The 14,547-nt window shown below is 48.0% G+C and overlaps 2 protein-coding genes across 3 annotated transcripts; both read right to left on the bottom strand.

The window, feature by feature from the left end:
* Positions 1 to 841: 841 nt before the first annotated feature.
* LOC118503944 (CCR4-NOT transcription complex subunit 9) lies at positions 842 to 3,203 on the bottom strand. The gene is made up of 4 exons (XM_036037821.1): positions 2,554 to 3,203; positions 2,289 to 2,483; positions 2,113 to 2,204; positions 842 to 2,039 (listed from the first exon to the last, which is right to left on the bottom strand). Exons 1-4 carry the CDS (start codon positions 2,989 to 2,991, stop codon positions 1,859 to 1,861), a joined length of 906 nt encoding a protein of 301 aa, XP_035893714.1. The 5' UTR covers positions 2,992 to 3,203; the 3' UTR covers positions 842 to 1,858.
* A 377-nt stretch (positions 3,204 to 3,580) lies between these two features.
* LOC118503939 (probable citrate synthase 2, mitochondrial) lies at positions 3,581 to 14,301 on the bottom strand. Of its 2 annotated transcripts, none has more exons than XM_036037812.1 (5): positions 14,182 to 14,301; positions 13,862 to 13,942; positions 9,765 to 9,923; positions 6,692 to 6,818; positions 3,581 to 6,248 (listed from the first exon to the last, which is right to left on the bottom strand). In XM_036037812.1, the coding sequence occupies exons 2-5, from the start codon at positions 13,907 to 13,909 to the stop codon at positions 5,185 to 5,187; spliced, it is 1,398 nt and encodes a 465-aa protein (XP_035893705.1). In that variant the 5' UTR covers positions 13,910 to 13,942; positions 14,182 to 14,301; the 3' UTR covers positions 3,581 to 5,184. The 2 variants fall into 2 exon arrangements, with proteins under 2 accessions (XP_035893705.1, XP_035893704.1); XM_036037811.1 differs by having other exon boundaries at positions 14,123 to 14,263.
* Between the last annotated feature and the right edge of the window lie 246 nt (positions 14,302 to 14,547).

Below are 14,547 nucleotides of genomic sequence, written 5' to 3'. Positions count from 1 at the left end.
ACGGATCGGACGCTATCACGCTATCTTAATTTAGCCCTTGCTTCCCTCTTCTGACTATATTGACAGTCATCTAAGATTATACACGATAGCAATATGGCCTGAAATTCCTTCATGAACCAAAAAAAAAAGCAAAAATTATTAGCTTGGCCTTAACTGCTGCCCCTGCGACGAATGCTCCCATGTTTCCAGGCAGATCACAGTTGATGCTGCTGCGCTGCTGGCCTCATGTTTAATAATGAGACAGCTGGTTTGTATCTCATCTACGATCGGTTGAAGCGGCTTTTAAGTGGCTTCTCGACGAACATCTCATCTACAAATTTTGTCCATTGTTAGCTTAATCCTAGGCAAGACATTCGGGACAGTTGAGCTAGTCATGGGAGATTATTAGCTCGAAGAAGGGGCCTCATAACGACCCACTCATTGTGAGGACTTGATGTTGGATGGTTTTTATCACTCCCACAAACCTTTACACCTAGTTAGCTTTAGACATCTTCTCTGATCTGAATAATTCCCTCCGATAGTGTCCAAGGGGCGGTCCGGAGGCCGAGGTGATAGCAGTGCCGGTCTTAACACGGCAGGACCGAGGTTCAAATCTCATTCAGACTGCCTCTCCGTACGTAGGGCTGACTATTTTACTAAGGGTAAAATTAAGTCACAGAAAGCGCCAGAAATGGCAGGCCGAGACCTCTCGAGGTTGTAGGGCCAAGGAAGAAGAAGAAGTGTCCAATCCGACAATGATGAATCTTACGTGTCACCTTTTTATGGATGATTTAAATAAAATCATTTGCACAGCATTATGTCATCAACGATATTTGAAGCAATTTCAACAACCAGTACTGAATTATTTTTCTATACACATTTAATACTAAACAGGTAGGTATTGGAGTGAGTTTTCGTACCTGGCTGTCTGCAGGCGACAAATCCGAATAACAAGCTCTCGTATGGGGTGGTGGTATGTCGAATGTATCGGAACTTCCACTAACGCTTATGTCCGCCTTTAACCATTAATCTATTTCTGTATCTCATCGTGTTTCACAACGCCAACAAACGAATTTCGAACTGCTCCTATTACGAATAGTTGGTTCCTTTAATTTGTTTTCCGTGCTCCCAAGCCTTTCTTTCAAAGAAAGCTACAGAACGGGATGAATTCTGTTCGCCTAACATTTTGAGCCCTCTCTCTCTCTCTCTCTCTCGGCTGCTCCGAAACGGTTGTCTTAAAAATTGTCTGTACACAGTTCTTTACGAATTACGTCCCCTAAGTGCGAAGTAGCGAAGCAACCCAAATCTCTATTCGATCGTGTACAAATTAATGGGACAAAATAGTGTATTTGTTCTTCCTTTCGTGGCTTAACGTGCTGCAAGGCCTTGTCGGGCATATCATGGCTTACCAGACTTATTGGTACCACGTAGCCGAACAGTCAATCCTTTGTACGGAAATTAGTTCAATGCTTTAAGTTTAACCATTCGTTTGGGATGGTCTGATGACCAAGCTGCTGGTATTTACACGGCAAGACACACGAGCCCCATCCGGAACATCCTTCCGTACGCGGGAATGACTATCCAGCTCCGAGCAAAATCAAGCCAAGGAAGCCAGAAACGGTAGACCAAGCACCTATCGTGGTTGTAATGCCAGAAAACAAGACTATAGTTTAGATCTAAGTGTAGCGAGAGAGCCGAAAGCCCAACTCCTTAATCTAGGATTGCTATCTGGTGGTAGCTCTCTTCAGCTCAACAAACAAAAATGATAGAAAAAAAACGGACAACGAAGTTGCTCACTGCGTCACCTGCCGGCCAACGCTCTGGCACTGGTTGCACGATTACAGCCCATGAAGTGTGAGTTTAGATCTGGTTTAGGCGCTTACGAGGCGAGCGGCGCAATGCCAACCTGACGGGGATCGGCAACGGGTCCGGCCGGTGTGTCAAGGTTCTTCAGCAGCATCGTCAGCCAGTGTTTGGTGGATTTGTCCTCTTGGAGGCATGCGGTAAATGTACCATCCCGAAGCTGATCAGGTAGGCACTGACGTAACGCTTCGCGAGCACTGCACGGGCGAAACAAAACGGTGTTTACTAGCGGAGATGCAAAGTAGGCTGATGGTTTGCTTTGTTTCTTACCGTGGGTTATCCGACAGCCGAAGGTAGCAGCGTACGACATGCTTCAACAATCTGGCCGATGGTTCCTTGGACAGCGAGATTACCATCTTTCCCTACAGTACATTAAATGCATTAATTGAAACGAATTAGCTCGCTGCTTGTACTGTTTCCTGTTAAAAAAAAAAAAAAACACTCACCAGAATTATGGCAACATGCGAGAATCGGTCGTACGTGTGGCAGATGTACGACAGACCACTGTCGTCCAGCAGAATCTTCTGCAGTATGAAGGTGGCCACCGTTTTGCTCAGCTCCGAGCCCGACTCCATGATACGCAGGCACAGTGGAATGATTTCCGTCGTAAGCAGGAACGTTATCACTTCCTGCTCGTCGGTCTGCAAAGAAGAAAGGCACGCATTTCGAATGTCCATTTCCATTTTTTTCCACCTGTTTTGCTGTGCTTACCTTTACCAGCGCTCCGATCACACCGAGCGACGTCAGCCGCAGGTACTCGAACGGACGCGTCTTTGAGGTGGTGTGCAGGAACGGGTACAGAAAGAGGGGAATGTGTGCGGCCAGAAAGGCGGAACGCGTTTCCGGATGGGAGGCGACACATTGCAGCAAGGCCAGCGCATTGCACACCCGGTTCGATTGGTGCGCTGTTAGGGTGGCCGGATTGATCGACGGGTAGATGTGAATGATTTCCTGCAGCAAGGCCGCCGTTGTGCCGAAGCTGTGCCATAGCATCGGTGCAAGGTCGGGGACGGATTCACGCTTCTTGCTCAGCTCTAGCAGTGCCGTTTCGCGGGATTCCGGGTTCGATAGTTCGTTTATCCACTGGAACACCTTCTCGCTGTGAGACGCCATTTGTTGCATATTGCCTGTTTGCTGTACGCCGGCCATTCTCACCGAGGTTCGCGATTACGTTGGATCTTTCCCTCTAGCACAGCACACTGGGACAAAGGATTACCGTAGGACTAGCGTACGTTTGCAGCACCACAGCTGAACGAAATTCGGATTTAATAGTAAGGTACAGCAGCAATGTTGTTTTCTCGCAACCAACGCAAATTCGACAGCGGCACAAACGAAGCGTTTCTGAAGCGTTTACAAAAAGATTTTCAGCTGTCAATTTTTTCGTATGCAGACGCAAGGTTCAGATAGGTGAGATGTGCTGCAAAACACTTGGTCCCGGGTTTATACATCATTTCCATTCAAATAAACCGTTGGATTGAAATAAATTTTTTCCAAAATCTTTAAAAATTGAAAAAAATGTCATCAATTCACTCCTCACGCCACAAGTTCATAGGTCACACATGAGAGGTCAATTTATTCAGTAAATTTGTACGAGAAAGCTTCGACGCTTTTGGCAGTGTGTGGTTATGTGTGTGTGTAGCAATACAATTCGATACAGGCTATGCGATATTAGGGTTGTTTTTTTTATTGTCAGGTGAGAATTCATTTGCCGAGGTCTTTTCTATTGACGCATTTGCGGTGTTTGATATTAATTTGTCGCATTTATTTACTTCAACCAAAAACAAACTCATCCTCTAACTCACATCCGAAATCATCAAACTGAAAGCAAGCCAAGGTTGGGGAGAAAAAGAGTAGGAGCGCAAATTGTGTCCTTGTTGGTCCACAACACGCGCACGCAAGGCAATTAGGCGCTTCCGTACCGTTCACCCATGCACACATGCCATACGTTCTCAGCAAAGCAATAAATATTAATTATTGGGTCGGCATATGTTGCGGTACCGCGAAATACCACGGCATCGTTCATGAGAACGATTGCATCCGCCCAAGCTAAGAGAGTATGCATGTGCTTTCCTTGCTTTCCCTCCCGAAACTTGACTTAAATCTGCATGCACGTTAACGTGTGAAAAAGATCATTCAAATTATGTAACGGAACAAAGCGAGGCTGGCTGCTGCCCACCAAGGAGCAATCACCACATCAAAACGATCATTCTAAACTAATTAAGTTGCTAGACGGCCCACTGCACACACACTCACTCACTTACAGCAAATTAATGTACGTTCAACTCAATCGAACAAAACGAAAGGAACACCGCTGGAACCTCTAAACCACATCCACCAAGCGGGAGGTTTTTTTGGATGCCATGTCGGACGCTACTCTACGAGCAAACACACGCGCTAGTTAAGCTACCAATTTAAATATTAAATCGATCTTGTATACCTGCAGCTTTTCTCTACCAACCAAATGCTAACCGTTCCTTGCTTCCGGCTAAAGGGGCGTGTGGAAAAACTCGCCTCTGTATCATTTTCATCGAGCCCATCACATGCCAAGACGATCCCCCTCACCACATCTTGCTCGCTTTAGACGCTTCCTACCGCAACCGGGGGAAGAAATGTTGAGTAAATCGAATTCTTTCTGCGTATTTCGCTGTCCCAACACGACACGACTCGATCGTAAGTAGATTGTTCTTGATGTTTTTTTTTTTGTTTACTTTTGCGACACTCTCTACGAGAGAGGATAAAGGTATTATTATTACATATTTCTTTGTTTTAAGTTGTCGTTTTCCTGTCGCTCCGACACACCTGTTTCTAGCCGTCGTTGTCCTTACTTGGTTTAAAGCGCACGATGGGTAGAGGAGGTCTCTCTCGCCAAACAACATCCGCACACCGCGGAAGGGATAAAGGGGATTTGTATTCTATTATCACTCTAAAAGCTAGTGTTGTATTATAGTTTTTAACTCATTTACTAATCGCAGAGTTTGGTAGTTTTTGGTTGCACTTCTATATCGCTCCTAGCTGTTTCTCCTCCTCGGGGAGACGGACGACTCTAACGTTTCCCGGCGGCGATGGCCTTAATATCGAATAGAATTCTATCCCGGTTTCCCTCCCTTGTGTTCGGCTCTGCCTGATGTTGGTTCTTCGGGAGTTGGTGGCTTGCTTGGTTGCGACTTCGCATTTCGATTTACTTTGTCGGTGTGTGTGTGTGTGTGTGTGTGTGTGTGTTTGTGTGTTTAAATTACTCATTTCGATGAAAACTTATGCTTAGAGTTGCAAAGGATGCGCGTTGTGTGTGATTTAAGTGTGTGTTTAAGGTTTATTAAAGGGAGCCGCTTGCCCGCCTTCCCTTTACTTGGAGGTGGCCTTGATCAGTCCATCGGTGGACATCGACTTGGGGCGCTCGATTGGCAGACCCAGGGCACGGTCCCACACCAGCGACGCCAGCACACCGAGGGCACGCGATACACCGAACAGCACGGTGTAGTAGTTCATCTCCTTCAGACCGTAGTACTGCAGCAGCACGCCCGAGTGAGCGTCTACGTTCGGCCACGGGTTCTTCACCTTGCCCAGCTCGGTCAGGATTGGGGGCACGACCTTGTAGATGTTCGAGACCAGCCCGAACAGCGGATCGTTTGGCAGGTGCTTGAGGGCGAACTCGCGCTGGCAGGTGTAGCGGGGATCGGTCTTGCGCAGCACAGCGTGACCGTAGCCGGGCACAACCTGGCCCGACTTCAGCGTCTTCCAGATGAACTCCTTCACCTTGTCCTCGCTGGCATTGTCGCCCAGCTCCTTGCGCAGCTTCTGCAGCCACACCAGCACCTCCTGGTTGGCCAAACCGTGCAGCGGTCCGGCGAGACCGTTCATACCAGCAGCAAACGACAGGTACGGGTCGCTCAGTGCCGAACCGACCAGATGGACCGTGTGCGCCGACACGTTGCCACCCTCGTGGTCGCTGTGGATCGTCAGGTACAGGCGCATCAGCTCGGTGAACTTCTCGTCCTCGTAGCCCAGCATCTTGGTAAAGTTGGCCGACCAATCCTTCTTCGGGTCGATCGCACCGATACCCTTACCGTCGCGGTACGTGTTGCGGTAGATGGTGGCCGCAATCACCGGCAGCTTCGCGATCAGGTCCATGCTGTCCTCGTACACGTACTCCCAGTACTTGCTCTTGTGCACACCGTCCGAGTACGCTTTCGCGAACTTGCTCTCATGGTTAAGGGCGGTCACGGCGCAGCTCAGCTGCGACATTGGGTGAAGCGAGGTGGGCATGTTGTTGAGCATGGTGACAACGTGCGATGGCAGCGCAGCACGGTTGGCCCACTCACGGGACAGCGCATCGACCTGAGCCTTCGACGGCACGTCACCAGTGATCAGCAGCCAGAACAGACCTTCGGGCAGCGGTTCCTGACCACCTGGAAAGAGCGAAAGAGACGGGAAGGAGGGGGCGGCATACCATTAGATGACACATCGCAAGCACATCGTAATGAGCGTACACTTTACAGCTAAAGCAATAGGACAAGGCCTCTAACTTTCTTATAAAGTGTCTCCTAACGCCGGGCCACGGCTTCTGAAGCGGAGAAACTTCAAATAAGTTATTACAACTAGCAACCATCCGAGGCAAACGAATGACCCTTTCCACTGTCGATGCACATTCGACTGCATGTATTGCATACGTCCTTCGCGCCATTACCTAACACTCGTGACTTGTGCAGCGATTATTCAACCGCCAGTCAGCGCGACTGCATTTATACATCTCGTGATGCAGTGTGTCTTTTCGAAAAACCGACGACCGTTCGGCTACTAAATGCGAGGGCCCTTTTAAATCGTTATCAAATAGCATGCACACAACACCTACCTGGTGCCTTCGGCAGCACCTGCTGGCACTCGGGGATGGACAAACCGCGGAAGCGGATGCCCTCCTCCGGGTCGAGCACGGAAGTTTCACACACCAGACCCTTGATGCCACGCATACCACCATACATCTGGAATGTTCCGGAAGGTAAAAGACGAATAGTTAGTATTTTGAACAAATTGATAAGGCTACAACAAAAGCGCATATTGATAAGGAAACTTAAATTTCGCGTACGTTTTTATCTCCTTCGCGCGAATCATTATCGGCTGGGTGAAGACGGCCTTCCCCCAAACCAATCGCTACCAAGGAAGTAAAGGGGGGCCCCACATTTCGGCAATAATTCTTTCCAGAAGGTATCAACACCTCATCGCATGGAATGGTGGGGTCAATTAAGAATTAACACACCAACACTCTGCCATATCCTCCATATGGCCATCATCGAGGCTGCTCAATGGGAATCATCAACGTAACGTCCCATTAAAATGCTGCCGCTCTCCTTACCGAGCCAGAGCTGAGAGAAGCACGCAACGAAAGAGGAAACAAGCAACCACATTCACGCCCCGGCCGGACGACGACGGTGTGTCTTGCCTTGGCGCGTTATTGAACTTGATTTTATTAAGCGCCACTGGAACATTAAGCATACACGCTGCCATGGAACGCCAAGAAGCCTGAGATGTCTGAAGGAAAGGCAAAAAAAGAAAGGAAAAAAGTCCCAAAGAAGCCCCATCAAGACGACACTGGACGAACGCACTACCAGCAGCAAAATGGAGATAAGTGAAGGCTCTCCCGGCTCGTCCTCCGATCATCGCTCGTGTTATCATGCCGTGGGTTGGTCAGCTGACCGCGCTATGATGTCACACACAATGCGGTAACGGAGCGTTTTATACACATACAAAAATGTTGAATTTGAAATCCCATGCGATCACCGTTCGACACACCCGCTGGCACGGTCGTAGTAAAACGCGCAATAGCATCAGTGGTAAAATGCGCCAGCCACGAGTGTTCATTGTCATATTAGCATCCAAAATATGATTTTGCTACAACCAAACCAACACTCCAAGGCCAGAAGAATCTTGCTAATAAGATGGGAAACAAAACAACCCCCCCCAATCCTATCTACCGGTGACAGACACACATCATGTGATCGCGAACACACATAGCTAAGCGGATCAGTTCATTCAACTGGGGCAAGGTGGGATAACTAACGTAAAGGTGGGGGAGCCCCTCAGTCTTGCTAGCAATGTGTCTTCTCCTCTACAAAAGTCTTTTATCTGGCTGGCCTCCCTAATTTAACCTTCTCCCGACTACACAAAAGCACCTCTAGAGCACGTTAGCTGTCCCTCAATTTCAAATTAGCTCAAACGGTAGCTAATTTCATTGTGACTGTGGAAGTAGAATGCAGGGAAAAGGCCCGACTTTCAAGGGGGATTTCCCTTTCCGCACGATCGGGTATCATTACGCCAATTATTTCAATTCTAGCCTCGAACGACCCTCCACTGTGAAAAGTTACAATGTGCAATATTTAATGCACCCACCCACCATTTGCTGACGATTTGAAAGGTCCGTTTGCCGGGAGGAGGAAATTATTAGTAAACACGCTATCAGCGGACAGTGGCCCACCCCCCTCACTGGAGCATCATCAGCATGAAAATCCAAAGTACATCAAAACCCCCTTTTAAGCGGACCGGGACCGGCGTTTGCTGATTGTGGGAAAACAAAACGAGTGAACCGGTTATAGGAGTGTGCGGGAGAGGAAGTAGTGGACCGATTTGGCACGTGACATGAACTTCCAAACACAACGTACTATTTCTACCCAGTACAAGCGAATAGTAACGATAAGCTTACTCCGGATGGATGTGAGCATTTTTTTTCTTCCTTCTGGTTGACATACCGATGACATTGAGTGTCTCGCCAAGGCTCGTAAATAGTTTTGCCGACACTATGCTAATATGCTGATCACAATTCTGCAAAGAACTCGCTAAACACGTCTCACGAAGTTCCGCAAATAGACTTGAAGATCCATAAAAAAGAACACATAGACCAACTATGGACCGTAATGGTAGCTTAGTGATATACTCTTAAAGGTTCATACGTTTTCAGGACTTTCTAGGCATCAGATTGGCTAAGATACTCCAAGAGGTCCCCCTACAGATTTGGTTTGCCCAAGAGGTCATAACATACTATTACTAACTGCTTCGCCCAGGGATGAAACGTGTCACATCTTCTATTACAGTTCCTCAGATGTTTAAGCCATAACCGGGCTTATTCATATTGATCAACTGATCAATAGTTTTGTCCTTACTTTAAAAAAAAAACCTTAATACAAAATACGATGGGCAGTCACCGGATTACCTGTGTCACCTGAGGCACTCGGGATAATCTATCTCCCTCGAAAGCTACTATTACAGTTCAAGCCTCATCTACTCGTACACAATTAGCATAGAAATCCCGGTACACGTACCGTCATAGTAAAGCACAATGATCTCACTCTGTCTGGCTGGTCGTTATTACATCAAATCAGGCGACACGCGGACGCTTTTCAATCATCCCTTAACACGCTTGTCTGTTGGCGGTCAGCATCCAACAACCGGTTCATTGCGTGTGCCCAATGAACCGGCCAACGGCGTGACATGCTCCATTGACTGCACTGCGCCCGCACACGATGGGCGGAGAGAGGGTGCCAGTCGGTCGGTCAGTAGTGTAACGTCAAATCAATTGCCAACCAGGCCGCAATTTGATAGCATTCGTTTAACTCAATTAGTGAAGTCTGGGTAAGGGCATGCGTCCGCGCACGAGGCGAACCGTTTGCGATTACATCTCCAACTCGGGATGAGTTAGGGATGATCTTCGCGCCAAACATAGAATACACCGTCGTCTCCGCATGTGATACGATCCACGGGCTTCAGGAGAGATCAAGCGATGTTGGAATGCTTGTCACCGGCATTCGAATGAGTGCATTCACATTCGGGTGCAATTCTAAATTTAAACCCCATCTCCGGTGAGCATGATGTACCAGCAGTAGTAGAGCATGCCTATTCCTGTTGCTGACTTTTTTGAACTGCAACAAAACACTTACCATGTCGACGGTGACCTCGCCAACTTTGGTGTTGCCGTGCTGCTTGCGGAAGTTCTTGATGCGCTCCTGCTCCTTCGGAATCTTTTCCGACAGGACGCCCTTCAGGTCTGTGCTGTCGGAGGCATTGCGCACGAAGGTAGCGATTACCGGCAGGGCATTCTGAAAAAGGAGAAAAAGAGAAAAGAAAATACATGATAAAATAAAAGCAACCACAGTGCGTTTGTGTTTCGTGCAAGCAGGGGGGCGTCCTTCTGGCGCGGTTCTCGCGGATCGATGCCTTTTCTTTGACGCAACCACGTATTTACAAAACAAACGGGAATAGACTCAAGAGGGACCAGATATAAGCAAGCAAAAAAAGAAACCCAGAAAAGAGTAACAAATCCTTTTGCGATTGCTTCGAAAGAATCCGTTTGGTTCACGCGTTACTTTGAACGTCGTTCAGCAGACCCGATCCCGCGAACGAGTCTCGAATCCCTTCTATTATTAGACGTCCTCCGTTCGTCACTGCGAAAGTACAGGGAAAAAGAAACGTAGCTCTACCCCATCCAAAACGCCTCGTTCTTCTTCACATTTATCTCCCGTGCCAATGTAGGAGATACAGAATGTGTTTTGGTAAGTGCTAGGGCCTACCTTCCAAGCAGTTAATCACGAGTTGATCAAGTGTCGGATGCCTTTAACAGTGTGGATTTCGCGATTTTATTGTTGACATCTGCAGCCGTTATCACTTCGTGTTTAAACTGCACATTATTCATCCAAAAACACTACGTGATACCCGTGCGGTCAGTCAGCGTGACTTATCTGTTATCTTGACGCCACAGTTGACCGTGGTGCAAGCAGAATCATATTTGAATGCGGACAAATTATCCAGAATGTTCCTACCCTTCTATGATCGGATCCATAGCAGCACATCTCCAATGGCCTTCAGAAAGCATGGAGCCGACCGCGCGTAGTAGGTTTCGATTGACGCCAACTCACTCTTTGGATCTCCTCTGCGCTGAAACCCAACACACAAAAAAAAGCGTTGGGACATAAAACCAGTTTTGATAGACGATGACGTAGGACACCAAAATCCCGCACTCGTGTCCGAAATCGTTAACTCAAGTTTTTCCCACAACGGTTCTCCCAACGTGGCAATACTGAGAGTAAAAAAAGACCAACAAGAACCGGTTATATCCATAGTAGTGTTTCAGAGCTTTTTGCGCCCTTAATCTAACACCAACAACTCGCCTTATGATGGCAGGTGCCAGCAGGAAGCTCTACAATACAGGCCGGATGCTCCAGGAAGCATAAATCCTACAAACAACTGTGTGCCATGTGTACAAATCGAAAGAAACCGGGTCACACCGGTAGTAGCAAACAACATGAGGCAGCGTGATGTAACACCAACACCCTGCCTGCCATTATCTAACGGTTCTCTAATACACACCCCCATCGGGGTATGGGGGGAAAACGGGGTGCTGCTGCCGATGTCGATCGATAGAAGGTTGGCATTTATTCTAAGACTAAAATAGGATCGCCGTACGGTAGTGCATCGAGGACAAACCCAAAATACCCTAATTATAGACTCTTACATCCCGGAACAGATTGATAGATTCCGAGCCATTGCTTCCCGGATTCGACAGAAGGTGTTGAATGCTTCGAAACCCGAAAGATTCTCATTCGGCTGCACACCAATGCGGAAGGGTCTGGCAAACTGCCTGCCAACTCGTGCAATGACATTGTCTCTTTAGATTCTCGAGATCGTCCTTCGGGTGGGGTCGCTGGGGCCCAATTTCAGCGTGTTCACCGTCAGTGCCATTTTATTCTCCATCTGGTCGCTCGCTCAACCGTTTTATGTCCTCTGCCGCCACCGGGGGAGGGAGGGAAGAGGAGTTGCCATACTGTGTTCGTTAGATGCGTCCGGCAAAGGTCTCGCTGGATCACCTGATCTTTGCACGGTTAGTACAATCATTTTGTACGGTCGTGCATGGGGCCGCCGCCGGTGCCGGTCCAATCCGTGGATGCCGTCGTGTACGTATTGCGCTACGCAACTCGCGCATCGCACTTCGCGCGGAATGGCTGTTGATAGGAGATTTCTTATCGCGAGATAGTGCCAGGCTCGGTGATAATGGATGGGCCGCAGATGGCATTGATGGATGGAGGCGAGGAAAACGCTCTCCAACTGTATACCAATACCAGTAAAGCAAATCAAAATCGTCACCGAGTCGCAACTGCTGAACAAACTTATGTTGCCGGTTGGACTTATGGTGCTGCTGACTGGATGGTTTCGTTCGAACTAGGTTCCCTTACACCCGTAGCAAGGTCTGCCGTCTAGGGTTTATCGTTGACATTGAATGTTTATCGTGCCTCTACGTCACCGTATCCAATCAATGATTTTCACATTCCATGCCAATTACCCGGTGCAGCCAAGTGCCAACAGTGCCGTACGTAGGTGCAAAGAGTACAGACAACATTTTTCTAATAGAAAAAAAAAATTATTACATAACGTGGGCAATATTACGGCTCGTCCTACCGTTCTCTACATGTGAAGCTTTAATATTATTAAATTCATCCTCTCTTTTATGTTATTTTCGTGTGCTAAAAGTACAAATGACCCCTCGCAAGGGGGGGAACCGTTCAACCATTGCCACATTTGCAATGGTAATAGGCCCTGGAGGGAACCGAACTTTCGACCGCGCGCGCTCTTGCCTGGTGTACGTGAACACTTCTTGGCTGTTTTACAAGACAAAAATAATTCTTGTACTACCATCGTGCATCAGCAGCAGGGAACATCAAAAAACTCTTCCTAGTGTTACCTAACAGTTCATTAAGGTTGTAGATATTTAACATTTGTATGTGTGTGTTGAAGAAGGAATTAGAAAAAAAAATTGATAATTCGTAGTAAAAAATCATAATAAACACACACCCACACACCGGTCAATCGCACACCTCCACGATGTGTAGCGGAGTTGTTATCTAACATCTTGCTCCACACAACCCCGTTTTTCCGCGCGTGCAGGAAGGAAAATGAAACGGAAAAAAGGGGAGCTGTTGTCGAATTGCGTCAAGTGACGACACATACCGGAGCATCTCTCTTCTAGGGGTTTCGTGTGCGCGCGCGCTTCGTTACTTAATGCGCTTCTGTTGTTCTATTCCTCTGTTTTTCTCCAATATTTCGCAATTGCTTGTGTGTATTTTTTTAAGGCACGACAAGACTTTAGGATGCTTTATCAAATCCACTTTCAACCCACCGTCCGTGTATTGTGTAAGCCCTTCAGCTAAACCACGGGGTTTATATTGCCATTGTGGCTCCTCTTGCTGCGCTACTCAAACACAATTATCTCATCGTCGGGCGCCTGTGTGTGCATGCATGCAGCAGGAGCAGTAGCAGGCAGCAGCATCGGTCGTCGTCGTAGCAACTCTCCACTGCCGACAGCCTACTTGATAATTAAATCCACGTTTTCCGCGAGGGCAGCGCGCTTAACCTTCGCCTCAACCTTCTCGCTCTACTCGTGCTGCGGATGAGGGATTTCCCTTCTGTATCTCCCCCGCTTTCCATTTCAGCGCTCTCTCACACCTCCCGAAACGGGGGAAAACCTGTGAAAACTACTGCTGGCAAGCGAGATTTCCATACTAAGACTTCACATTTTCACTTGTACAAAAGCAGCAGGCACTTTCTTTGCGTGATCACCTGTTATGTAAGCGATTCGTTTTCCTGGGAGGTGAAAAAAGCAAACACACCACAGATCTGCAATCTCCTCCGTCCGCTTTACCCCATACACGGTACACGCGCGATGACGCGGTCAAGTTCTTGGGCAAATCACACAGAGTCACACGCACATATTCGTACACACGCAACACGCCGACCGTATGCAGGGTCGTGAGCAGAAGGACATGTACGCCCCGTTCCCTTTCAAGGCCCGGGGGGCCAGTCCGGTGTTATGGTTGGGTCCTTTAACACCGCGTCTAAGTTCCCTGGACACATAATCACAGAAGCTCTTCCTGCGGGATAGAGCGCTCTTTTCTACGGATCGTTTCCCACCGGACGCAACGTGGACGATGTTATAGTGGGGCGATGATGAGACGGACGGACGGAGGGGGCTTTCGCTTCGACTCACCTTATTGGCACAGGCCAATTTTGATGCATAGATTCGGCTAAGGGCCATTGTTGCTGCTGCTGCTGCTGCTTCTGGTGATTGCTGCAAGGAAAGTACCGAACAGAAAACGGGAATAAGTCTCGCACCACTCCGACAAAACTCGCTTGCTGCACGGTCGGTTAGCTTTTGGCAGATCGAAAGCGGGATTCGCGTGCCCACCAACCACCCCTCAGAGCCGGTAAAGCTTGGGGCCAGGAGATGCCGATTGTACGTTCAACTCACTTGTCTCTTCGCTGCCGATTAACGCAACGCGATTGCTGAGACCGTTTTCGACGACTTACCTATTTGTGGAAATGCTTAATTCCGAGAAAGTCCCGAGCGCGCAAGTCGACGACGGTTTCGCGGGCGACAAAAAGGAAAAGGTAGCGATGGGCATTGCGCATTGCAACCCTCGGAACGGTATGATTCGGCGGCGGATTGAACCATTCAAGAAACGGGCTGCATTTCTCGGTCGAAGCATTTTAGAATAAAAATTTCGTCACTTTTTTTAAAAATTTTATGCTATTTTACACATTAGCAAGTTTTGAAAAAACTATTTTAATGATGAAATTTACATTTTTATAAAAGAATTTAAATAATCCGGATTGCACGTTCTCTTCGCGCCCACCACTAGGGAGCAGTTTGACATTCGAAAGGGGCCTTAAGGC

The sequence above is a fragment of the Anopheles stephensi genome, chromosome 2 (genome assembly GCF_013141755.1).
Source record: "Anopheles stephensi strain Indian chromosome 2, UCI_ANSTEP_V1.0, whole genome shotgun sequence".
Classification (NCBI taxonomy): Eukaryota; Metazoa; Arthropoda; class Insecta; order Diptera; family Culicidae; genus Anopheles; species Anopheles stephensi.
The sequence above is the reverse complement of the archived record's forward strand: the minus strand, read 5'-3'. Positions and strand labels throughout refer to the sequence as shown.

Bases quoted from the DNA above. Each gene is read 5' to 3' on its own strand.
- LOC118503939 (XM_036037812.1), bottom strand. From the start codon at position 13,909: ATGGCCCTTAGCCGAATCTATGCATCAAAATTGGCCTGTGCCAATAAG. The intron at 6,819-9,764 runs GTAAGTGTTTTG...GGAACATTCCAG, and splicing joins GCGAGGTCACCGTCGACATG to ATGTATGGTGGTATGCGTGG. The intron at 6,249-6,691 runs GTAGGTGTTGTG...CGCTCTTTCCAG, and splicing joins GGTGCTGCCGAAGGCACCAG to GTGGTCAGGAACCGCTGCCC.
- LOC118503944 (XM_036037821.1), bottom strand. From the start codon at position 2,991: ATGGCCGGCGTACAGCAAACAGGCAATATGCAACAAATGGCGTCTCAC. The intron at 2,484-2,553 runs GTAAGCACAGCA...TCTTCTTTGCAG, and splicing joins TGATCGGAGCGCTGGTAAAG to ACCGACGAGCAGGAAGTGAT. The intron at 2,205-2,288 runs GTGAGTGTTTTT...AATGTACTGTAG, and splicing joins CGCATGTTGCCATAATTCTG to GGAAAGATGGTAATCTCGCT.